This window comes from Lissotriton vulgaris, chromosome 4_1, assembly GCF_964263255.1.
Source record: "Lissotriton vulgaris chromosome 4_1, aLisVul1.2, whole genome shotgun sequence".
Lineage (NCBI taxonomy): Eukaryota > Metazoa > Chordata > Amphibia > Caudata > Salamandridae > Lissotriton > Lissotriton vulgaris.
In genome coordinates, this window is record NC_141691.1 from 1,593,100,107 (window position 1) to 1,593,125,896 (window position 25,790).

The 25,790-nt window shown below is 43.4% G+C and overlaps 1 protein-coding gene across 1 annotated transcript in view; it reads right to left on the bottom strand.

The window, feature by feature from the left end:
- Window positions 1-25,790, bottom strand: part of ARFGEF1 (ARF guanine nucleotide exchange factor 1) — a 1,029,389-nt gene that overhangs the window by 279,865 nt on the left and 723,734 nt on the right. Inside the window, exon 14 of the mRNA XM_086918014.1 lies at window positions 19,937-20,138. Coding sequence (XP_086774140.1) covers window positions 19,937-20,138 — 202 coding nt within the window. The remainder of the gene's footprint in view (window positions 1-19,936; window positions 20,139-25,790) is intronic.

Genomic DNA, 25,790 nt, shown 5'->3' on the forward strand with positions numbered 1-25,790 from the left:
CATGACCTACCTCTCCCCCAAACGTCTCCAGACCATTGATGATACCAGGGAGGCCCATTGCCCGAAATGCCGCAGCCCTTTGGCGGACTTTGTGAATATGGTATGGTCGTGTCCGGTCCTCCAATCATATTGGGAGGCAGTACGGGAGGTCTTGGTGAGAGTGTTGGGGTGGGTGATAGAGTTGGACCTACGTCCCTGCCTCTTAGGCTTAATCCCCCGAGATCCCAAACGAAAGGTGAGCAGGCGGTTTCTGATACTAGGCCTGGTTACAGCCCGGCGCCGTATTGCAATTCATTGGTTGTCCCCACAGGGACGACACTGCAGAAATGGACGGCAGACCTGAGGGAATGGGCGCTGGCTGAAGAAGAGCACATGAGGCATACGAGTAGGGTTGGGAGGCTACCAGAGGTCTTACAGGCTTGGGGGGTCATGTTTCAGGAGCTGGTGGGACTGGATGCCCCTTCAAAGCAAGACTGTCCGGAAACCGGTAGATTTGGGACACACAATGACCCAGTGTAGGCTGCATGTGGCATAGACCCTATTTTTTAGTTCACAACTTTCACAACCCGTTAGCCGGGGAGGTGGAGGGAGGTGGTGGAGTTGGATGGAAGGTTGGGGCGGAGGGAGGGGAGACTGGGGAGTTCTCATATGGTTTCAATACGGTTTCGCTGACATGTAACCATGCAAGGGGTGGTTCTGCCCCTCCATTATCCTGGATTTTTATGAATGGAGCGATTACGATATAAGTTTGTACCTTGCTGGATTTACTGTCCTGGAGTTGAAAATTCAAAAAATGATAAATAAAGTTAAAAAAATAAAAATAAAAAAAGCCTCTGTGATCTTGGCCGCCCATGGAAGCAAGGAAATAGGGCGGTAGTTTTCTGGTTTGGCTGGGTCAAGCAAGCACAGGTTTCTTAAGTAGAGGAATTACTTTAGCCTGTTTCCAGCCCTGGGCACCGTAGCTGTTCTGAGGGACCCATTTACCAACTGATTCAGGGAAGGTAAAATTGTCGACAGCACTTTCTTAAATTGGTCTGGTTTAAGGGGGTCGACAGGAGATCCAAACTTGATCTTATAGCATAGAGCAGAAAGTTGATCAGCCGTGATTGGCGGAAAAGCATGAAGAGTATTAACCTGTTGACAATTGCTTGACTCCTGCACGTTACTATGAGTGGTTGGGAAGGACCGATAGATGGCATCCATCTTTTCCACGAAAAAGAGGGCAAGGTCTTCACAATGTTTGTTGGACTTAATGGTTGGCCCAGCCGAGATTTGTTTAGATTGCAGACTGGCAAGAACAGAGAATGTACTCTTAAAGGGATTAGTACTCTCGCGTATTTGATTGGAGATAAAAACTGCACGTGACTGAAATATGGCCTTATGGTATCTTTTAATTGCTGCACGATAGATAACTTTGGCAGTGGAACTAAAATCTCTTCTCCATATCCGTTCTAATCTCTTACCCCCCCTTACGCATATTAGTGAGTTCAGTCTTAAACCATGGTCGTGATTTGGTTTTGCGATTGAATTAGTGCTTCATAGGGATTAAACTGTCTAATGGATGCACTATCCACTCAGAAAATACTCTATTTGCTTTGTTAGAATCCTCAGACAGATTGGGACAAGTAGCCAAAAGGCAAGCATCCAGGTGATCCCATTTCAATTTATGCCACAGCCGTTTCCAAGTGGAAAACTGACCCTCAGACCCTCAGTCCGAGCAGGAGAAACAATGTAAAGGGACATTGAGACCAAAAAAGTAGTCTGTCCATATTAACCTGATTGTTGTGTGCATTGTGATGTGGGATATGTTAGTAAAAACTGGATCTAAAAGGTGCCCTGCAATATGTGTTGGGCCGGGACCAGCTGTAGTAATTGGCAGGCTGCTAGGGTGGCCGCAAAATTCGCCATATCAGTGTCCTCTACATTGTCTAAATGTAGATTCAAACACCCAAAATAGTAAAGTTGGTGCTATTAACTGCTAAAGTGCTGACCGTATCTACAAGGGTTTCCCTAAAACCTAGGAGGATCCTGGGGGCCAATATATCAAGAGCCCAGACAAGGTATAGCTCGGGCTCAAAGTGACCTTAAAAAGGGCACTCTCACAGCCGGTGATCCTCTGCTTAGTAAAAGAGCATGAATATATGATTTAAAAATAATCGCTATACCCCCACCTCTAGTCGCTCTATTAATCAGAAGAAAACTGTAGCCCACAGGGAGCGCATGGCTAGGATCAGCAGTCATGTCATCCGAGAGCCATGTCTCGGTCAGAAAGAGAACATCTGGGGAGGCCTCCTCTAACAGATCCAAGACATCTGCATGATGTTTGGCTAAAGAACGGCAGTTGAGGCTGAATATACTAATACATTTCCTAGATCTAGGAAGGAGGTGGCAAGACAGTGGTTTGGAACTCACTTCCAGGTTCAAACTGACCACAGACCTCTCAGATGGCTAATGCAAATAAATTGGGAAAATTCAACACTACTGAGGTGGTCCATCTCCGTACAGGGAATGGACTTTGAAGTGGAACACAGACCTGAGACTGCCCATGCCAATGCAGAAGGACTTTCCAGGTTCTTCCACTTAGACAATTAAGACACGAGTCCCCTTGCTACAGACGTGGAAGTACTTGCTAAAGTGTAACCAAATTGAAGTGTTCTGATAGTATGTAAAGGTTTAAAATAGATCTAAAGATCTAAAATAGATCTAAAATAGGCCTTAGAGAGCCGTCCTTTTGGGGAATTAGAAAGCACAAGGAGTAAACAACTGCCCCTTGATGTTTTCTGTGGCTCCTTTTATTAATATAGCTTGTATTTCTTGGTTGAGCAGTTGTTGATGTTCCAGAGAAAACCTGTGAGTGGAAGGCAGAATATTGGAAAGATTGCCCGGTTTGAGTCTTGGCAGGGACGCTCAACATCCTGTGATTCTGGGAAAATCACGTAATCTCCCCGCGCCTGAACAAAAATGCCAGGTGGAAAGATTGGGGAGGTATGGGTTGGGTTCATCCACTTTTGGGCAGAAGAGATGTGGTTTATCAAATAGGATATTTAATAATGTCTGTTGGACCTCTGGATTAAAACCAGAGATACACAACCTTGCATGTCTCTATAACAGGACACTGGTATTGATCCCTCTGGCAACAGTGTCAGCAGAATCTAATGCACACCTTATGAAGGAACTGGAAATACATTTTTCTTCTTGCATTAAATTCTGTCCTTTTTTCCTCTGCTCCTCTAGGCTGCTATTTGAGAAATTCTTCCATCTTATCCCAGCGAGCTCTGTCATATCTGGCAAGAAGACCCTGTGTTTTGGCGACACAACAGGGATTGGTTGATTGTGCAGCCACTCATTTGCCTGAGGCATCTGTCACCTTTGACACTTAGTCGGGAGGTGGTGCATCAGCTTTTTGTGAATTTGCTCTTTTGCAAGCATTATACACAACCAATGACACTGGTGGAAGCTGACCTCTAATACAAATTGGGTCAGATGGAGGGGATTTGTACTTGTTGTCCACCCTAGGTGTGATAATGAGTGCACGTGCAGGGTCATTAAAAATATCCTCAGCATGGCGCATCATTCCCTTTTACCATTGACAGAGACTGAGCTGTTTTGTGTGAGGTACCTAAGGTTTCAAATAAAAAGTCTTCTTCCAAGGCTTCTTTATGTAAAGTGACACCATGATATGCAGCTGCCCTGGCTAAGAGTTCCTGATAGAGGAGTTATCATCAGGAGGTGAGGGTTTTGCAGAATAAAGATCAAGATCTGTGTCTTCTGAAGGATCTATTTCATAATCCTGCCAGGGGTCTGGTGGTGCTCCACAATTGCTGTCATCCCTTATATCTGCATCTGGTTCTGTGTGAGGAGAACCCTGAGGTGTAATATTTAGAGGGTTTTTAGGTGAAGAATGTAAATGTAGATGTAAATGTAGTATACTTGTAAAGCGCACAGCTGCCCCAGCAACGGGGCGTCCCGGCGCTGTATAACGCTGTGGAACATTTCCTGGCTCTCCCTGTGAGATTCCCCTCCTGGGCACCCCCAAGGTGAAGCCAGGTATCCCAGTGTTGTTGGGGACGTTGTGGAGATTAAGCAAGCTATTGCCCAGAGTTGCAGCGTGGGACCCATGATTAGAGTAGGCGCTGAGGCAAGAATTATTGAGTCTGCGGACATTGAGCCCAAGACCCTGCCGCTTCGGGACTTGAACCCTGGTCCCGGGCCTGATCTCTGCTTCAGAGTCTGCAGCTCTAACCAGTGAGCCACACTTCTCCAAGAAGGTACCAAGGGTACAGGTGAATGTGGTGGTTGAGAAGAAGGAGGAACAGGGTGCAGAGGACTGGTAGCTAAGTCCTTCATCTTTTTCAAAGGTATCTCATATCCAGTGCCCTTTAGGAATGATGTTTTCCTTTTGGAAGATGGCACTGGCACAGGTTTTGCTATAATGCATCCAGTGTCTGGATGAATATCTATTTCTTTTGGATCAAGTCTTTCTTGCATGGTTTGTAGGATTGGCTCCAGTAGTGTTGGCGGAGCAGATTTATGTTTCGGTGCCAACGGTTTTGGAACTGAAGCGTTCTTCTCTTTCAGTACCGATAATTTGGGAGCCAAAGAGGTGCAGTCTCGGCTGGGTGTGGAGCCGGAACACTTTATTTGTGCTTTCATTACCGAGTCGTAGAGAAGGGCATTCGAAGCAGAGTCTCTGTGCTTACCATGGCGAGACAGCAGTGGTGGCCCAGAAGCATTTTGTTTAATCAAAGTAGTATTTTGGGTACTCACAGCACCTTGACAAGCCGGAAGATCATGGCACTCCAGATCGATTTCAAAATTGGAGTGAGAGTCTTGAAAGGACAAGGCCTCTTCTTCTTTGGCGGCTGACTCTTCCATGTCTTCCTGTTGTTGTTCGATAAAGTTTGGCCCAAGGTATCGGGGGTTTCTTCTGTGTTCTGCCTCTGCATTTCTCTAAGTAGAGCTCGATGGACCTGCAATGTTTTTTTAGATCCAAACGACCGACAGGCCTCAAAGTTTTCTTATTTGTGCTCCTTGGATAAGCACAAATTGGAAACTTAATGAAGGTCGGTGCATGTGTACTTAGAGCGGCACCAATGGCAGAATTAAAGCAGAGTCCGTTTCATCAGCTTGCTACGATGATGGAGTTGGTATGGCGTAGATGGTAACCTGGACGGCTAGGCCGAAGCCTACAGTTCTGGTGTTCCGACCCGATGAGTGAAGTTTTCTGAATTTTGATACGCGAAGGATGGAAACGCATTTGAATCAATACAGACAAGGGTAGAGTGGATGCGCACCGAAAGGAACCCGAAGAACGTTCTCGAACTGGAGCACAAAATACATGTCCGAACCCAATGGCAGAAAGAAAACAATGTAACAATGGAGTTGATGGCCATGCGCACTATTACCAAAAGGAGGAGTCACATCACCTTATCACTCAAAATACTTCTTCAAAAAAAAACAACTTGCATACATCCGGACACACCACTAGATGGCAGGAGTACACAAAGCATGTGTATCTGCAGCACGTTTGCCTTGAACATCCAGAAACAATCAAAAATACTGAGAAAAGAAAAGAACCATGGCTGTACTAATTATTGCTGAATTAGACATGGTAATCGGTACTTCAAATTGCACCCAGAAGTTGACTGCCAGAGACTGAATTCTCTCCAGGACTGATCAATAAAGAGAGTAGATGGCAACTGTCATTTGACCAGAGTAGTTTTGAAATAATACAACGCTGCTTTCCTAGTACAGGCTTACATTCTCTAAGTGTTGCTCTGGGAGATATCTAAAAACCCACTGATATAAGGGGGATCATACATTAAGCCCATCTGTACATGTCAATTGCAAAATATGAGACTTAATTAATGAAAATGGAAATCACAAATAATAAGGAAGCCATGTTTTGTGTTTCCAAGATTTGAAATGAAGCTCAGAGAATTCAGTAATACAGGTGTAGAGAAAAGATCCAGTGACCGTTCCAAAAGTGATGCATTAAACAAATAAATGATTAATGTTAACATAGGGTAATGCAAAAGTATTTACAATAATTTTAAATTGCAAAATCAAAGAGTGTTCAAAGAACACTCCCAGCTCCTATGGCTCTGAACACAGTCTTCAACAGCCAGAGGTTTACCAGAGCACACAGTCATTCGCTGCCCATAACTTTTATCTGTGCTCAAAACAGTAAAACTAGGCACAGAGATTAGGCTTGGGACATGCTGTGAGCCTAACCTTCAATGACTTATCTATGGAGTGAAGCCTTTGACCCTGTACTCTATTCCTCCGGAATGCAGCTGACAGTCCTCCCACACCAACTGCTTTACTCCCACCACCAAGTGAACACCACTACCTGGGCATAGGTTTTAACCATATGCATTGGGTACTTTGTGGGAGGTTGTAAACTCCAGCCATTCCATGTAACCAGTTTCCTGTCCAGAGTGCCAGCTTTAGGTCATTCCCTATATCTTTATGTCACTATGGGTTGAGGTGCCACACAAACCTGGATGATACAGCTAGGCAATGGTTTTATACATATGTGTGTGCTTACTCTGATTCTATTATATATATCCTTCCATACTGGTCACCAAATCATTTTGCTACTAATATGTATGGATTATTTGGTCATAATTTACAAAACTAAAGTAGGTTTACAATGTCTACTCTCAATAATAACGATGCATAAATGTTTAAGGAGCACCTTCTACTTAATGAAGTCTTGACACTTGGGCAAGATAAAGAGCAGCTTTTATGGTACACTGATGGAACAAAACTTGAAAATGTAAGCTAGAACATTTATTTAGGAATGAGCTTAAACTCAACACTTAACTGGTATGGGAAAGATAGAGATACATTAACTCCAATGAAATACCTAGGATAAAAAGCAGGTAGTGATCAATTTTGTCATTATTCTTACAAAGATTTGTTAGTAAAATATCAACTACACTATTTAATTGAATGTAGCCTTAAACTGCAAAGGCAATAAGTTATTTGATAGACTGGAGCGCAGTCAGCTCTAGAAATGGTTGAAATGAGGCACATCTACTCTGCAAGTCTTGTTACACCTTAAAAATGGGAGAAAGCTGCATGTTATTTCCTTTTAAAACTTACAAATAAGGAGACATTGTCAGCAATCCTAGGGGTGCACACTATAACAAACAATGAACAACTGTATTTTCCTTCTATGTATACACTGAATAAGTTGCTACCATCTTGATTTGGTTTTAATAAGCCTGTACTACAAAATCTGCTCTTACAATTCTGATCGAAATATGTTTGAAACATGCAGGCTTTGAGGATGAGTGTATTGCGATGAGGAATATAACATTTGGCCAAGAATTACAAGACCAGTACATTGGACTAAGAAATACTGTGATACCTCTTTGTTACATTTAATTATTCAGTAAAATATGTGTTTTTACAGTTAAAACTTCAAACATTGGCTGTACTTGTTATTACGGGTGAATCGAAATAGGTAACCCCTACTAATGCATGTTCTACAATTTTGACCAACAGTCACATCATTGTTTTATTTCAGGACGGCTTGATAATAAGCAGATTCTGTTTAAAATCTATTTCTTGGAAGAAAGAAATGGGACAACTGTATCACACACATTTAGACTGTGCACACAGGATGAGGATTTATTTATTCAGCAGTGTACAAAAGAACAAATACATTGCATAAAACAAGAAGTAGAACAATGTTCTTGTGTCAGCACCTTTCACTGGGATAGCAAATGTAAATTAAAGTCTGCATCAAACTTGGGAATGATAACAAAATTGTTTTATGTATTCAGTATGAATCACATTCAATTTTGTCTTTCTTAAGTGAGAAATATAGGTTTTTCCACAACCAACATGGCTTCCAGGTCTTGTGTGTGTCATGTCCTGGCAGAGCATACTGAGATAGTAGTCTAGTTTTCACAGTTTCTCTAGTGAAGGCCAAGCCACCACCGGAGCGCATTGTTCTATGTTTTATGGTTCCTCTGTCATCTAGGATTCACTTCGTATCAGAATGTCTTCCTGATTATGGGGTTGTCAAGATGTACAGTTTGCCTCCTAGCTAGACAGTTGCGTTTATCGCTCGAGGACTTTTTCTGGTCCTCCCACCTTCAGACTACAGCCATCACAATGGGAAAGAAAAGACCAACTCGGCCAGGAGTTGACGCACCATCCTGTCCTCAGTACTGGCATCAAGAGTGTGCAGGGAGTCACCTTTTGAGTATATAAGTGGTGGTGGTGGGGGAGGAAAGAATCTGGCAGCAGGATGAGCCTGAGCGTATTTGTGGAATGCCCTTTTTTAAGGATTACCCACACTTTTTGCTAGATTTAGTGTTGGTTAACAAACGCTGAACATTGGGGCACTGATGTTCAGCACCTAGTGTATGTACTCTGACCCCTTAAGAATATGTGCAATTGTCTAATACCGGATTGGCATATTTAACTTAGCTGTAAAAACCTAGTTATTTACCTTGTACACTATGGTTCTCCAGTATTATCATTCACAGATTATCATGCTTGTATCTTCCCCTTCATCATGGTGGGAGTCACATTGTAAAAGAATTAAGCATTGTAGTAAAAGAAAAAAACGCCTAGATACCATAGAAAAGTATATCCTTGGGTAACCACTCTTATTATGTGGCCCAAACAACAGCCAATCAGCTGCCAACCCTGAGATACACCATTCCCAGCAGAGCCACCACACCTCAGATTTCCAACAGCCCAAGAGTGAGCCACAGATGAAACCAGAGATAAAGGTGGTCCACCTAAGAAGAAACGTGGAGGCGGGCAGGCCGCATGTGAATCTAAGAAAGATAATACTGGAGAACCATAGTGTACAGGTAAGTAACTCGTTTTTTCTCCAGTATTGAATCGGAATAGAATAGTCCTTATCCCATGGAGCATTTCTAGTATAGACCCCTTTGTCTCTGGGGCTCTGCTTTGTCCTTTAAAAAAAAAAAATGTTTTAAACGCTCTACTGTATATTTTGAAATTGCTGTAAGAAAATACTCATTAAGAACTATGAAAAATCTGCTTTACAGCTAAGATAATACACATATAAATATATATTTACATATATATATTTATATACATACACAAATATATATAAATATCAAATAATATACTGAAAGACAAATACCTTAGTGAGACAGGTGCAACAGAACTATTTGACCCACTACTGAATCTGCTTTCCACTCCGTTTCCAGACAATAATGCCTGGTAAACGTGTGCACATTTGTCCATGTTGCTGCCCTACAAAGGTCTGGGAGCGAGACCCCCCGCCAGCAACGATGTTGAAGTTGCCATCTTCCGAGTGGACTGAGTGGGCACTCGCGTGTGCAAAGGTTTTCCTGCTTTTTCGTGACATAAAACGATGGCAGATGCAATCCATCTAGAAATGGGAGAACTTGAGTGGGCCAAACCTTTCCTGGGCCAAGCATAAGCTACAAGTAGTTGGTTTGTTTTACGAAAAGATTTAGTTTTGTCAATGTAGAATTTGAGACATCTCCTAATGTCCGACATGTGCAGAGATTGTTCTGCTGCATTAGATAGGTCTACGAAATATGTGACAGCACAATTGGTTCATTGAGATGAAAAACCATAGGAATTTTGGGAATTAACATTTGGGTTCGTCCTGAGAATTACTTTATCACATCTGAATTGTAGGAATGGCTACGCAACTGACAAGTCTTGGATCTCACTGACCCTCCTGGCTGAAGTTAGGGCAAGAAGTAAAGCTACTTTCCATGTGATGAACTGCAATTCAGCTTTGTGAATCAGTTCGAATGGAGCTCTCATGAGTTGAGACAAAACCGTTTTGAGCTGCCAAGGAGGCGGTGGATGTTTAACTGGTGGATACAGTCTGAACAGACCTTTTAGGAATTCTTTAATCAGTCTTTGAGACCAAAGCGATGGACAATCTGGTGTTCTGCGGTATCTGGAGTTAGCCGCCAGATGTACTTTTATTGATGCATGAGAAAGACCGGCCTTAGCTAGGTGTAGTAGATACGGAAGTATTTGCTCTAGTGAAGAATTAAAAGGGTGCAAAGCTTGTGTTGAACACCAATTGTTAAATCTCTTCCATTTTGCTGCATAGGTTTTGTTAGTCGAAATTGCTTGAGAACTTGCTAGTATCTCTCAGCATTCTTGAGGAATATCTAACAATTGAAATTCATGCTCATAAGGTTCCAAGCTGACAATTTTAGAGAGGTCAATTGCAGGTGAAGAACCTGTCCTTGTCTCATGGAGATTAGATCCTGAATTACTGGAAATTGCACTCTGGGTTCCACTGACAATTGGAGAAGTTCAGTGTACCAGAACTGTCTCGACCAAGCCGGGGCTATCAAAATTATGTGGCATGGTTCCGACTTCATTTTCCTTAGAATCCTCGGAATTAGAGGGAATGGGGGAAATGCATACGCAAACATTCCTGTCCAGCGAAGGTGCAGAGCATTGCCCCGCGATCCTGCTTCTGTAAATCTGCTTGCAAAATGTTTGCATTTGTTTTGTGTTGATTTGTAAACAAGTCTAATTTTGGTTTGCCCCATAGACTGAATATTCATAGGAGTTGCTAGTGATTCAATTCCCATTCGTGGCAGATGGAAGGTGATCTGCTTTGGTAATCTGCCCTTGTGTTGTGCACTCCAGGAACATGCTCTACCTGCAGAGCGATATTGTGCTATAAGAGCCAATTCCAAATTTTCTGGGCTTGAGCTGACAGGGATTTTGACTTTGTTCCACCTTGCTTCAGAAGGTAAAACATTGTTTTCGTACTGTAGGTCCTGACTAGAACTGGAGAGCCGCGGATTCTGGGAAGGAAGGCTTGAAGGCCCAAGAATACCGCTTTTAATTCCAATAGATTGATGTGTAGTTTTGCATCTTGAGTTGACCAATGGCCCTGAATCTCTAGGTACTGCAAGTGTGCTCCACAGCCCTGTAAGGAAGCATCTGATGTCATGACGTAACTGGGAAACTGAGTTTCGAAGACAAGACCCTTTGTTAAGTTGTCCCTGATGCCCCACCATGACAGTGCACGCTTGATCTGAGTGTTGAATTTGAGTTTGTCCTCGAATGAACCCAGGGCTTGAACCTATTGCTTGTCTAGAGATTCTTGCAGTGGTCTCATGCGCAGACGACAGTTGGGAACCAATGGGATGCAGGATGACATCATTTCCAGTAAAGATATGAAGATCCTGATTGAAGTGGACCTTTTTAATTTTATTGTTGCTGTCAAACGCAAAATCTTTTGTATGAGTTCTTCCGAAGGATATGCTTTTGCTACCAGAGTATTTAAAATTGCTCTGAGGAATTGAAGCGACTGTGCGGGGATAAGGGACGACTTCTCCTTGTTGATCCAAAGCCCTAAATCTTGGAAAAGATCCATGCAACTTACTAGGGACCGTTGCTTTTCCTGGTACCAGTTGTCCAGATATGGAAAGATCTGGAGACCTTGCTGCCTCAAGTGCGCCACCACCGGAGCCATACACTTTGTGAAAACCCTTGGTGCAGATCTGAGGTTGAAGGGCAACACCTTGAATTGGTAGTGGTGCCCCGCTTCCACAAATCGCAGCTACTACCTGTGCTTTAAGTGAATAGGGATATGGAAATACGCATCCAAGAGATCTAATAATGCCATGTAATCTCCTCTGCGTAGTAATAGGAAAATTTTCTGCAGAGACTGCATGCGGAATGAAATTTATCTTATGTACTTTTTCAGACTTCTGATATACATTACCTGCCTCCATTTGGTAGACTGCTTTTTCCTTATATGGAAAAAGTGAGAATAGAATAGATCACTTCAACTTATATACGGCGGACCTGGGAGAGGCACTAAGAGGAGCCAGTCTAATAGTCCCAAGATTAGGAAGTGTGAGGCTTCCCGTTCTACAGTATGCTGACGATACAGTCATATTGGATCATACGAAGGTGGGACTACAAAGAGCATTAAATGCATTAAACAGTTTTAACATCGCAAACAACTTGAAAGTTAATCAAGGGAAAACCAAGGTCATCATTTTTGGGTCCTACCAACGGAAAAAGAACGCACAGTGGCAACATGGAAACGATCTAATTAACTCGGTACCTTCATACAATTACTTAGGGGTCTGGTTTACGGAACGGGCCAAGGCGAATGTACATATAAACCAGCAGAGCTCTAAAGCCAATAAGGATACCCACTTATTAAGACAACTAAGCCAGAATCTGACCAGCCCATCCGCCAGCTCTTTCCTGATAGCTCTAAGAGCAAAGTTCCTTCCATCAATTAGCTACGGTCATCTAGCCTTCCCCGGGAAATTGGACACTCTCCTCAATTTAGCCCAAGCCAAGGCATGCAAGTCGGTGCTACATATACCAAGGTCAGCAAGAAAAACTAGGCTAAGACTGGAGCTTGGCCTAGCAAGGCCATACCTGATCTGCCAGGGGGAGATTATAAAGTAATATTTAAGAACATTAAGGGCTCCGGCTAATTCCTTAAAAAATCACTTGAGATCTATCTTCGAGTGCGCAGGCTCGGAATGGCACACTAGGTATTGAACTGCAATCAGAGTATTGAAGATCGAGGAAGAAAGCATGCCGCGGCAGGACATCCCCTTGAACGCCTGGAAGAAAGCGATCAATAAACAAGTGCGTGAAATCTCCTTTGACCTCAACTATAAAACTCTACGCCGAAGTCCTCATCTGGATTCATTAAATAATTCATACATGGCAGGAACAGCACAACCCTACCTAAGTGAGGCCCTCACATCACAGACTCTAAGCTAAATTTTATACATGAGGCTGTCCATGCTGGGGATAGCAGATTTTAATCCCGCATGGGCCCGAAGAGGGGAATCCATTACTTGCAGACTGTGCACCTATAAGAAGGAATCCTGGTTGCACCTTCTCTGTTGCTGTGCCAACCTTAAAAATGATCGCCGGCGACTGTTGCGCCCGATTTGCCTCAGTAAGAGCATCAAGTCTTGTAGCGGAGCATCAGCCTTGTGTCTGTCAACCACTAACATAATGATCTTGGCGAGACTGGCGAAATTTATTCACCAAATCAGGTTAGCCCTAAAAGCCGCCAACGATAGTAGAACAACCCAGGGGAAGCCTAGGGCAAGTACTGTGGACTAAAGCGGATGGGATCCCTTTACGCAGCATCATTGACAGTGCCCCACTCGCATGCCCCCCCAAAGCAATGAAATGTCACTTGTAAGGTACTCAGTGCGCCATTGAGGTCAGCTCAAGCGCCCACCAACATAGACTAACTCCAAGGCACACAAGACGGGGAACGGCTAACTATGCAGGACTTGGTCAGTGGAGCAGAATCTTTCATGCAGGCAAAGAAGTCAGTAATCACTGACTTGCTGTTAGTTTTGCTTTTGTCAGTCAAACCACTTTATTCGATTAATTAAAATCATAAAAGTTTTTTTTTGCTTTTAATTTTTTGCCCTTTATGTACCTACTCCTTTTTACACACAAACATAGTTTTTTCTCTATTCTTTTATTCTTTTTTTGCTGCTTTTACTGTAATGATTTTAATTAATTATACAGTCAATAAATATTGAAAATTGAAAATTGAATTGAATCCTTTCCCTTGTTGTTCTGGGGAAACCTCTTCTATTGCTCCTTTCACAATGAGAGCTAAGACTTCTGCCTTGAGGGCTAAGAGATGGTTTTGCTTCCTGTTAATAGGTGGTTGAGTTGGAAGTTTTTGTAAGAATTCTAGGGTGTGGTATTGCTGTATGATGTCCAACACCCATTTGTCCGATGTTATTGACTGCCAATGATTGAGATAACGAGAGAGGTAATGGATCTGCTTGAAGCGAAACGGGGCCGGTGGCATGTGAAGAACGTCACTCCGACCAGAGTCTTGCGTCTTTCCTCTTGCAGCAGGTTTTCTCCAAGTCTGCTGTTGATGGAATGTGTTAGCGGACCGACACTGCTGGTTGTTAGAGAATTCACGGTACTCCTACTGTTGGTAAGGTTGGTACCTGTTTGACTGAAATGAGGATCGCTGATGGAATTGTCCTCTCGATCCTCTACCACGAAAGGATTGAAAACAGCCCTGCTGTAGGGACCCCAGAGCTCTTGCTGTGTCCATGTCCGCCTTTATCCCCTGAAGCGCCTCGTCAATGTGCTTCCCGAAAAGGCTCTCCCGATCAAAGAGCATGTCCATGATCTTGGCTTGGACTTCGGGTCTGAAAGATGTGGCTTTCAGCCATCCTTGCCTGCGGAGCACCACTGCTCCAGCCATCTGTCTGAAGCCCTCTGATACGATGTCCATCGCTATGTCAATGGACTCCAATGCTGCTCTAGCTCCATCCTGGAGAATTGAAGCTGCTTCCTCTCTTGTCGCCTGGAAGGTGAGACAGAATTGGGGCGATGTCCGACCACATTTGTCTATTGTATCTGCTGACGAGTGCCAGTGCGTTTGCTGCCCTAATGCAAGCTGCTGCCATCACTGCAGGGCACTTTCCAGCTCCACCCATCCTTTAACCCTCCTTGTCAGGGGGAGCCGAACAGGCAGAGACCGGATTTTTGGAGCGTCTCTGTACTGTCTGTATAACAACCGACTCAGGATGCGGATGTCCTATTAGGCAAGCTGGTGAAGTCTCAGGAGCACGGTATTTCTTCTCAATTTTTTAGAAATGAGGCTGGCACTGAGGCCAGATTCTTCATCAATTTTAGTCCTTCATCCCATATATGTTGGATTATCGGGATAGTTCTTATAGATTTTCGAGATGTTTCTTTAAAATCATACAGAAAACTTTCATTCTCCTTCACAGGCAATGAAAGTTCAAAGCTCTTCGAGGCTTTTTCCATCAGATCATGGAAACTGGCAATGTCCTCCGGCGGCGAGCTCGACTGCGGAAGTGGCGATGAAGGTGATGTGGGGACAATATATTGATCCCATTCGTCCCCTAGAATGTCATCTTGGGGTATCTCTCCCTCATCTGTTTGGTCTTCGTGATAACTCACCACGAGGTCATCCCGAATAATAGGTACTGACATAGAATCCTCCTGGACATTAGGGTTTTGCTTCCTCCTCTTACTCATAATTATAACCTTGATGGAAACATTCATAGCACTTAGAACCCTCTACCGGGGTTCTTTAAAGGAGAATTGTTCCTGTACTTCCTGGAATTCTTCTTCGTCAGACTCTTGACTTTTAATGTGCAGTTCAGCGGTACTATAGGCTACTCCATAAGGCCCTTCTTCCTCAGACTCCTGACAATCCAGAATAGTGGATGGAAGAAGCGGTGACATTTTTGGCGTGGAAAACTCTGCTTTCTTGTTCGTCAACGGAGCATATTGTTTAATTGAAATGAATGTGGAGGACTTCTTCGTCGGAGATCTAAAAACCGTCACCATCGACGGCTTGCACGTCAACGAGAGCGTCAACGGGATCGTCGAAGGCGTAGATGTAGTCGTCGACGATGGCCGCACACTCACCGTCGACGATGTCGTTGTAACTGCCATCGACGACACAGTCGTATTTGAAATTGTCGTCGTCTTCGACAAGGTGGTGTTCATCGTCGTCGACGATGCCTTCGTCAGCGAGCTGACAGGAATTTCTTTGGACGACATTAGCGACGATGGGGCCTTTGTCTCAGAGGTGGTTCTGTGTGGAGTATGAGACAGAGAAGAAGAGGATGTCTCTCTTTTTTTAGATTTTCCCGATTTTTGCCTTTTTTGTTCCACTTTCTCCTCAGAGGACTCCCTCTTATGCTTTCTGGAGGTATGTCATTTAGAATCTCCATCAGACTCAGAGTTTTGTTTTTCTTCTTTTAAAGCCATAATAACAGGCATGCTTCTCTGTCCTTAAGTGTCTTTGCAGAGAAGGTGCAACAAAGCTTGCACTCCTTTGGAACGTGCTTAGGGTCCAAAAAATACAAGCACCCCTTGTGGGGATCCTCAAAAAATAATATAGCTTTCCCACAGGATCTGTATGATCTGAAAAGCCTCTTTTTAGAGCAGTTTTGAATAAAATATAGGCAAAAAAGCAGTACCTGACTTCAAACAGTTGAAGGTCAAAGTTCAGCTAAGAACAAACTGATCTAAGCTCAGGGAGACACCTTCTCAAACGATGGCAGTTGGAAATCTGAGGTTTGGTGGCTCTGCTGGGGATGGTGTATCTCAGCGCTAGCAGCTCATTGGCTGTTGTTTGGGCCACATAATGAGGATAAGTGGTTACCCAAGGATATACTTTTCTATGGTTTCTAGGCAGTTTTTTCTTTTACTGCTATGGGTATTCTTTTACCGTGAGACTCCTACCATGATGACGGGGAAGATACAAGCATGTGAATCTATGAAAGATTCAGTACTGGAGAAGTCCATAGTATGTGGTAGTCTGTCTACCAATGGCCTGTATGTTAAATGTTACTAGTGGACTACAGCACTGATAGTGCCACCACTACAGTGACAAAGTGAAAACATGACTCTAGGCCTGCCACTGAGAATAGCATGGCAGTTTTTAAAACTGTCAATTCAACCTAGGTAAATGCATCTTTTACCAGGCCCAAACTTCCCTTTTTAATCGTGGTATGTTACCCCTGAGGTAGGCCCTAAGTGTCTAAAGGGCAGGGGGCATGGTATTTAAAAATTGGACATGTTTTCTTAAATTTTACATGTTCAGGCAGGGAAAAATTGCCAAAGTCGTTTTTCACTACGGCAAGGCTGGCTCTCCCGCAGCAAAGCACTGGGTTACATTATAACACCTCATAATGTATAACTCCGGATTGGGAATAGCTAGATCCATGATTCAAGGGCTCCAATAAATAGGACTTTAAAAGCCAATCTGATGGTAAAGTTGGATTTTAAATTACTGTTTTAAAAATGCCACATTTTCCTGCCTAAAGCCTAGCCCTTTCTGAGTTAATCTCCAATTATTAACTGGCAACCTGCCGGGAGCTGGGAACTGCTCTCAGAAATGGAAACAAAAGTGCCTTGGCTGGGGACCGGTGTGACGTCCTCCTCAGAGGATTCAGAGGTGGGAGGAAGGGGGGGGGGGGTGTTGGCCACTAACTATATAAGCTTCAAAGGGGCAGCCCTTGTCACAGTCAGATGCAACTCACACCTAGCCAGAAAGATGGGGGAAACCTTTCCCTGAACTGATTTTGCATGGGGAGTTTCCCGTTTCCATAGAGCCACCTCAGGAGTGTGCCCCGGTCACAGTCAGATGCAACTCACACCTAGCCAGAAAGATGGGGGAAACCTTTCCCTGAACTGATTTTGCATGGGGAGTTTCCCGTTTCCATGAAGCCACCTCAGGAGTGTGACCAGAGCTCTGACAAAGAAAAGCAAGATTCTGCCATGTTGGAATTTGGCAGAGCAGGGCCCGGTGGGATTGTTTAGAGCAAAACCCCCAGGAAATTCTCTCAAAGTGGGTAGGGTTGCCCCTGGGGATATTTTCTTATAGATTAAGGACAAGGACAAGCCACAAGCTAGTGCTTGTTCCAAGTATAAAAGTGGCACCCTTAGCTACTTTCCTTAGAACACTGCTGGACCTGGGGAATGCAGAAGAATGACTGCACCTGCGGTTTTACCTGTGGAGAGAAACTCCAAGGGCTGAACCTGCTCTCACTTGAACCCAGGTCAGAAGAGTGGACTCCAAGGGCCAGTTAGCTAGCCTCCCATTAAGCTCCAGGAACACAAGATGTCTTCAACAAGATGGATGGCATATTCTGGAAGAATGACTCCTAAACTCACCAAGTGGTGCTCTAAAAGTTCTGTACACTCTCTTACTCAGGATTGCAAAAATGGACACATAGTACCTTTTTCTTTACTTTTTCCTAAAAGAACCAGAGGCTACCATTGGACCGCTGCTGAACCGCAGCTGTCAATGTTGCATCATCAGTCAGACTCAACTTGTTGATTTTCCCAGCTGAAAGCAGGGTGACTTTAAGAAAAGTTTTTAAGTCTCAATATGGAGGATTTCACCGGGACCAGTAGCAAGCAGCACCCAGCAGTCATTGAGCACTCCGTCGAATCCAGCTGGCAGCCTGCCCCACCGACAAGAACATTTCTTCAGAAAAAAGACGTAGGTAAACGAAGGTAAACTTTTCTCAGGAACAATCTGGTCGCTGCATCTAATTCGAATTGTTTTTTGTTGTCTATTTGATCATTACAATTGATATAATTTCTATAAATTGAGTGGTATTTGTATTGTGTTTTCAACTGATAACTGTATTGGTACTGATAAATACTTTACACTTATTTCCTCTGAGTGAAGCCTGACTACTCAAAGCCAAAGCTAAGCAGAACTGAGGTTTAAAGTAGCCTAACAGGACCTGATAAAGATTAGTACCATTAATATTTGGTGAAGTCTCATAACCACCCCACCCCAACTACTAATCCACTTCTTCACAGGCACATGCCCAGGATTGTTCATTCATGATGCCCTCATCTTAAGCGTGTTTAACATAATGAAAGCTGGTGGGGAAACAGGAACACCAGCAGTGGTGAGCAGGTGGGGAGCTCTGTGCCGGAGCTCCTTACCCAATTGTCCTGATGAGCAAATTTGTTTATAAACACTGCTTTAAAGAATTAGCAGAAAAAAGGGTAATCATTTTATAAATGGAGAAGGTTGTGGAACTGTAATATTAATTTTCCAAATCAATGTAAAATTATCTAAGTGTCCAATAATAATATTTTCATTTTAAATGGAGGCTTATCAGTTTATCATTTTGAAAAGATGGTTAAAAATAATTTGTCATTAAAATTAATTTATAAAGTCCATCCTAAAACTGCATGATAGAAATTAGTATGATAATTTATCTTTCTGAAAGAAGTGTCAAACGGTAAATAGTTGATTACGGTGCATGCGATGACTAATGAAGGATTTCATCTTCTGGTAAAAATATATCTTTCCAGTAAGTTTCAAGCTATTTTAACTTATATGATCATTAGTATGACACATTAATTATTGTTAACAATCAATAAATATCAATAGACTATCTAGTCTAATGGCGGTGACTAATTACATTTATTTCAGTTTCAATATGACGGGTCTCACCACAGTACATAATAATAAATAAAACATATCAGTTTATTTTAATTGGTTATAAAATTCTAATAATGGTTACTATTGTATTAAATAAAATATGTGTAGCGTGCCCACTAGGGCTTGTACCACATTTTCATGTTGTGTCAAGAGGTTGATGACAGTAATTGCCATTCAGCAGTTTTTGGTACCATTTTAGTTCCTGAGTTATTATTAATAAAGCACTGGGTAATGACTGACTCTTCTTCTCTGAGATCTAGCTGTGAGTCAGTCTCTCTGTCTGTTTGGGTAAATCGTCAATCAATCCTTAGGATTGTGAGGAGTATGGCAGAAGAGGAAGTAGTGCCGTAGTTGGTTAAAGCTGCTACTCCTAACAAAGTATATTTCCGACTGAGACCCCTGTTTCAATTACAGTATGTGAGAAGCAGTCAGGTGTCTATTACAGTTACAGGAAGGGAAGGCTCAACGTGTAGAGTTTGAAGAAGAAAGGACTATTTTGAAATTGTTGGTATTAGGACATGTAACTCAGTCTCATGGAAGAGACATTTTCTGAAACCGCAAGGATTGTGACAGGGAGGACGTGCATTCAGAACAAAGAAAATGCCTGGCAAGTAATCAAGCCATTATTCTTCAAATCCGGATTATCCCATAAAATATAAAGCCTACTCATATCTTCCATTTGTTATGCTTTGTGCAGTCACATGTTTTCAGCACTCATACTAGAAACCATCCACAATATTTACTTATTTAAAGAGATACAATGTATAATAAAAGCTATAAGGTAGCTGTATACTAAATACGAAAAGTGGTTTGCATTAAATCTCATTCTGAAAGAGAAATGTTGAAAACTTCATTTATAAACATAGTAAGTGTAGTCCTCCAAGAAAAATATAGCACACAACAAGAAGCCTCTCAGGAATTAATTTAGAGCTAAAGGCAAAAGTAACTTACAAATCTATTCCTTGCTCAATGATCTCCTTCTGTTGTTTTAGGACCTCGAACTGCTCAGGATTGTCAGTACCAGACATCTGTGTACTGTAGCTACCAATGCCCGATGATGCTGTAGAGTCCAGGGAGTTAAGGCTTCCATATCTGTTAATGGTCTCAGGGTGTTTAGTGTCATTTGTTTCCTGTTCTACAGGCTTTTCCTGACCTTAATCAAAGATTCAAACAAAATAATACATTATTTATGGTTACCACAATTAATGTAATACCACATGCATTTGAAACTGTACAATTAATGTGCAATTTTAACAGTTTACATCTAAATCACAAAATACGTGCAGGCAACTGTGGTAAATCATACAAAATCGTATAAAGGGGCTTGAAATATAAATCCAAAAACTGTAAAAATCCCAGCTTAAGGTGCAAAATAATCACTGGTGTAAGTGGGCTGACCTTTTCCTCCACAATGGATGCTCTTCTGGGTGGAAGAAATGGAGACGGCTGACCCAATGCTCCTCTATGTATGTATACACGTATGTATTTTTTTATGTCTGAATATTTTTCATCACATGAGGCTGGTGAGACAGCCAATGAGGCCTATGAACCTGACTTAAAACGGTAATCTGACTGAGAATAAGGTATTTGATGCCCTAGCATTACAATTCGTCAAAACTTTGCTTTATATATCAAATAACAATCATACAATTAGTGATATTGTACTTTGAAAATGCAATTTACTCTAACTCTTTCCACCTATCTGGACCGCAGTGCATTAAAACAGTGAGTTAAAAAAAGCAAAAGCAGGTGTTATTTTATTTCTTCATTTAAATAAACATAATTATTTTATGTATAAAAGTTGGTGTCAAAGTTTCAGTTCCTATAGTCTGAATTTAATTAAGTAATGCCCATGTATCACAGGAAAGGCAGAAAGAACAAGATGCACCCTAGGACACAAACTATACTCAACACTTTTATCTAAATGTTTGAATCATTAACAAAAACCTTTTCGATGCAGACATTTCTTCTAATACTAAAATCTGAAGTTGAGAGGAATTGTGTCAATATTTATTTAAAACAGAAAAGCAGGAATTAGAGCAGAGGTTAATTAAATATGTATGTAACTTAGCTCGTGTTTCAAGGAAACAATTCTAGAAGTAGTTTTCCTTCAAATGACTGGTCTCCTTTGGGTTTAGGCATTTCGAAAAATGTTTAGATATTCAGGGGTTCCGGGTGCTTCTTAAAACTGAATATGATGATGTTGGACAGGAAGTTAAAAGCACTGCTGTAGCCATATAAAAATAGTAGACTGGATACTTGGACAATATGCATTCACAGTCAGTGATAATTTCGGGTCTGCGCTCATCAAATTTCAGTTAGGTTAACTATTCCATACTGAATTCACTAGCTATCTCAGAAACGATGCAAATGCCCCAATGCAAAGTACTATATGGGTTACTTTTAAGTGACGAAATCCCTAAATTAATTTTTGAGGCACTGCGGGGTAGTTGTTGATAGTAATATACAATGTGTTTTATACTTTTTGTAGGTGGTGCGTTTTCCAAAGAACCGATGTACTGTTATTGGTAACTAGACCCCGCCTAGAGCCACACGAGTTTCCTACAAGTTCATAGGAGCGATCACAAGTGCCGTATTATACCTGACCCTTTCCCTGACTCTGAAAGTGTGTCCTTCACAATCACTGTCTCACATGTTAGCACCTTTTCAGGGGCCTTAATGCATCGTCCACCGGGGCCCCTCGGCCAATTTTGTCTTGACCTCCGTGATACTGCACCCAATCTTGCAAGCCCCCTCCCTAATTTTACATTACTAGGAGAGTTTAATATGCATTTTAACGACACGCTCTCCCCATCCTCGATAGATCTGCTTGATGAGCTAGGAGCTTTCCAATTGTTTCAAAAAGTGAGTGGTCCTACCCACTCCAAAGGACACCTACTCGACTCCATATTTTCTAACCTCCAGAATCTTTTAGTTATAGGCCCTATCCCAATCCTCTGGTAAAACCATTTTCTAATCCCATTTTCATGGGTTCCACAAGGCTCCTCTATACCCACTGTGAAGATCAAAAGAGCTGACCGAACCTGGTCTAAACTTCCACTGAAATCGTGGATGACCATCTTAGAACATTCTACTCATCTTTCTGACCCAGACCCTGTTATAGCTAATGATAAATTCAACTGACTGGAGTCATCACTTAATTCAGTCCTCCCTAAAAAACTCTTTCACAAAAAAGTAGGTGCCAACCAAAATGATTGGTACACCCCCAAACTTCGAGAGCTCAAACAAATGTGCAAGAGACTTGAGAGAAGTTGGAGAAAGGATTATCTTGTCTCCAACAAAAATAAATATAGAAAAAAATCTCTTACCGCTTTAAACCTTATAGATGCCTGGCGTTATCATGAGAGTCGCGATTGCACTTACTACTCTCATGCGCACCGCTCTTACTCTCGCATTGATTTTCTCTTTGTTTCCCACTCTCTGGTTAAGGACACCCTCTCCGTGGACATCTCTGATATATCAATCTCCGACCACGTGCCAGTGGAACTACTTCATGTGCGCTTTGCTCACCCCAAGCGGCCTCCGAGTTGGCGATTTCCGCCCCACGTTCTTAGGGATCCAGTGGATAGAGATGAACTCCAATCTGCCATCACATCTTATTTTGAAACTAATGATCTCCCGGAAACGCCACTTCCTGTTTTGTGGGATGCGTTTTAACACTACGATAAGAGGTGTTCTCACATCCCTTGCTATTGCTAGGGCGCCGGAAGCTCGCCTGTACGAGGCCAAACTCATGCGTGAAATCAGAACTTTGGAGAAACTAGATCAGGAACGCCCTTTGGTGATACACAAACGACGCCTGGCAGTCCTCAGAGGTCAGCTTAGGGCCCACAGAACGAATAAGGCGGAACGTGCTTTGCTTGTGCAGCGACAGCGCTATTACGACGGAGGGGACAGGGTGGGTGCGGTCTTAGCACGTCGCCTGCGAACGAGGGTAGCCAAAGCTTAAATCGCGAAACAAAATTTAGGGGATGGATCATGGACTATCACGGAAGCTGACAAACTTCAAACGTTTCAAGAATACTATGCATCTCTTTACGCTCGGGACTCACCCGCGTCAGACCTCATATCCGCCGCTTTGGACGCTTGCAATTGGGTTCCTCTGGGCGACTATCACTCCAAGCTTTTGGAGGAAACAATCACTCTGGAGAAACTAACTGGTGCCCTAAAGGAACTTTCATTTGGAAAAACGCCAGGCCCTGATGGGCTCCCAGTCTTGTTTTATCACACCTTCTTGACGCAACTCCAAACAAATCGGCTATGCCTTTTTAATTCTTTCACAGACACTGTCAGGCCGTCCCCACATATGGCAATGGAGGAAATAGCCCTCATACCGAAACCCGGAAAAGATCACACACTCTGCTCCTCTTTTCGCCCCATTGCCTTGTTAAATACAGATCTCAAATTATACACCAAAATTCTGGCTAAACGACTTAGCGTACACCTACCCAATCTCATTGAGCCGGATCAAATAGGCTTTATTCATCAACGCCAAGGAGAAGACAACGTACGGCGAGTGGCACACCTTGTAGGGAAGGCGCGGCACTGGAGGAGGATCCCGGCCTGTCTGCTCTCGCTGGACGCCAAAAAGGCATTTGACCGGGTGGACTAGGGATTTCTCCGTGCTGTCTTGCAGAAAGTAGGTCTAGGCCCGCGCATGATAGCACGCATCATGGCTCCCTATATCTCTCCCCTCGCTAGGGTGCGTGTCAATGCCCAACTCATGCAGCCATCTCTATTCTCAGGAGTACCAGGCAGGGCGGCCCCCTGTCGCCCCTATTGTTCGCCCTTGTAGTGGATCTGCTTGCTGTTATGGTACGCCGGTCGCCTGACATTTGTGGCATTACACTTGGGGGTATAGAGCATAAGATTCCCTTTTGCAGATGACTTACTCCTTACCCTGGCTGATCCATTGCACTTGCTTCCAGCAGTACATACTCTGCTCCAGTTTTATGAGCAAGCCTCAGGGCTTAAAATCAACCACACAAAATCTTGGGCCCTTAACCTCACGACTCCGGTCAATGAGATTGCGACCTTGCAAGCCCTTGTTCCCTATCAATAGGCGACCAGTTCTGTACGTTACCTCAGCCTTAATTTGACACCAGATCTAGCCACCTTGTCCTAAGCCAATTGGCAAGAATATAAAAACTCAGTCATCACTGATCTGCGGGCATGGAAAGCCTTGCCACTGTCCTGGTTGGGGCACCTCAAAACAGTCAAAATGTCCATTCTACCGAAAATTCTTTACCTATTCCAAACACTGTCGACACCCATCCCAGGGCACCACGATTCTCTAGTAAAATCTTAATGCTCCCGCGGGATAAAGGGGGTCTCGCCTTCCCTAATCTGATAGAGAACTATTGACCTTCCCACCTCTGCTTTATAGAAGAGTGGACGGCGTGGGAAAGCGAAAAGGTGTGGTTGCACATGGAGAGAGTGGTCACTTGTCGCCCTCTCTGGGACCATGGATGGTTGCCCCGGGAAGCACGCCATTGTAGCGCATATATGGCAGTTCATACTAAAACGGTGCTTGAGATGTGGGACAAAGTAGCGGTCCGTAGGGGCCTCACTACCTTCCCGTCTCCACATACACAAATTGCTCGCAACCCGCATTTCGCCCCTGCGTGTCGCCTGCCCTATTTTGCAAATTGGACAGATAAGGACTGCAGAACGATTCGCAACTTATTCATTAGGGAGGACATCAAAATGTTCGCTAACTGTAAACAAGAATTTCGGCTAACCGAGAAGGATAGGTTCCAATATATTCAACTCCGGCACTGGTTACAGGGGTCTTCTTTATCGCATGCGGCCACGCAACCTTTTACACCGTTTGAACGACTAGCGCGTACTTTGAGCTCCTCCAAGGGGTTAATCTCTCGCATATACCAGATCCTCCAACACTCGCACAGTTTGGATCCTCACCCGTACCAACGGCAGTGGCAATCCGTATCCGATGCGGACATCGCGGGCACGCCTTCGGCGCGACATTCCCAAAACTTTCCATAGCATTCCCCAGCAAGAATCTGCTTACAAGGTGATGACTCAGTGGTACTACACTCCATCTCGGCTTCAAAGGATGTTTCCCAATGCGTCTCCCCTGTGTTGGGGCTGTACACAAGCGGTAGGGGATTTTCTACATATTTGGTGGTCATGCCCTCTCCTTGCTACATACTGGAAAGAAGTCCTTAGCCATATTAAACGGGTGCTAGGATACCCGTTAACTGAGAGTCCGCTCGTTGTCATTCTGGGCTTTAAGCCAGTGACCCTGCGAGCAATGACCCGCCGAGATCGGCACCTCAGTCTCCACATGCTGAGAGCCGCGAAGCAGACTGTCGCCCTATACTGGAAGAAAACAGAAACGCCCTCCATCAATGTGTGGTTCACTCGCTTATGGTACACAGTGGCATTGGAGCTACTCAGCGCGTCTACAGCTGCGAGAAGTCAAATTCACAAAGCTGTGGAAACCGCTAGTGGAACACCTGGGACGACTGGAAAATGCTAGACTGCAACCACCAAGACTCTGAGCCCTACAGCTTTTTGATGAGGCAGTACACCCCACTGACCCGGAGGGTTTTTGGAACCCTACTGACTAGTCACTCAGCACAATACCCCCAGATATGCTTCAAGACTTAGATATCTCCCTTTTCGGCACACTGGTCAATGCTGACGCCCTCGACCCTCCCAACACATGTCGTCAGAGACAATGTCTGCTATAGATTGAGTAGTGTACTACAGCAGCGTGAAAAGACTTGGAAGATATGCCAAGGCACCCCCAATCCCACCA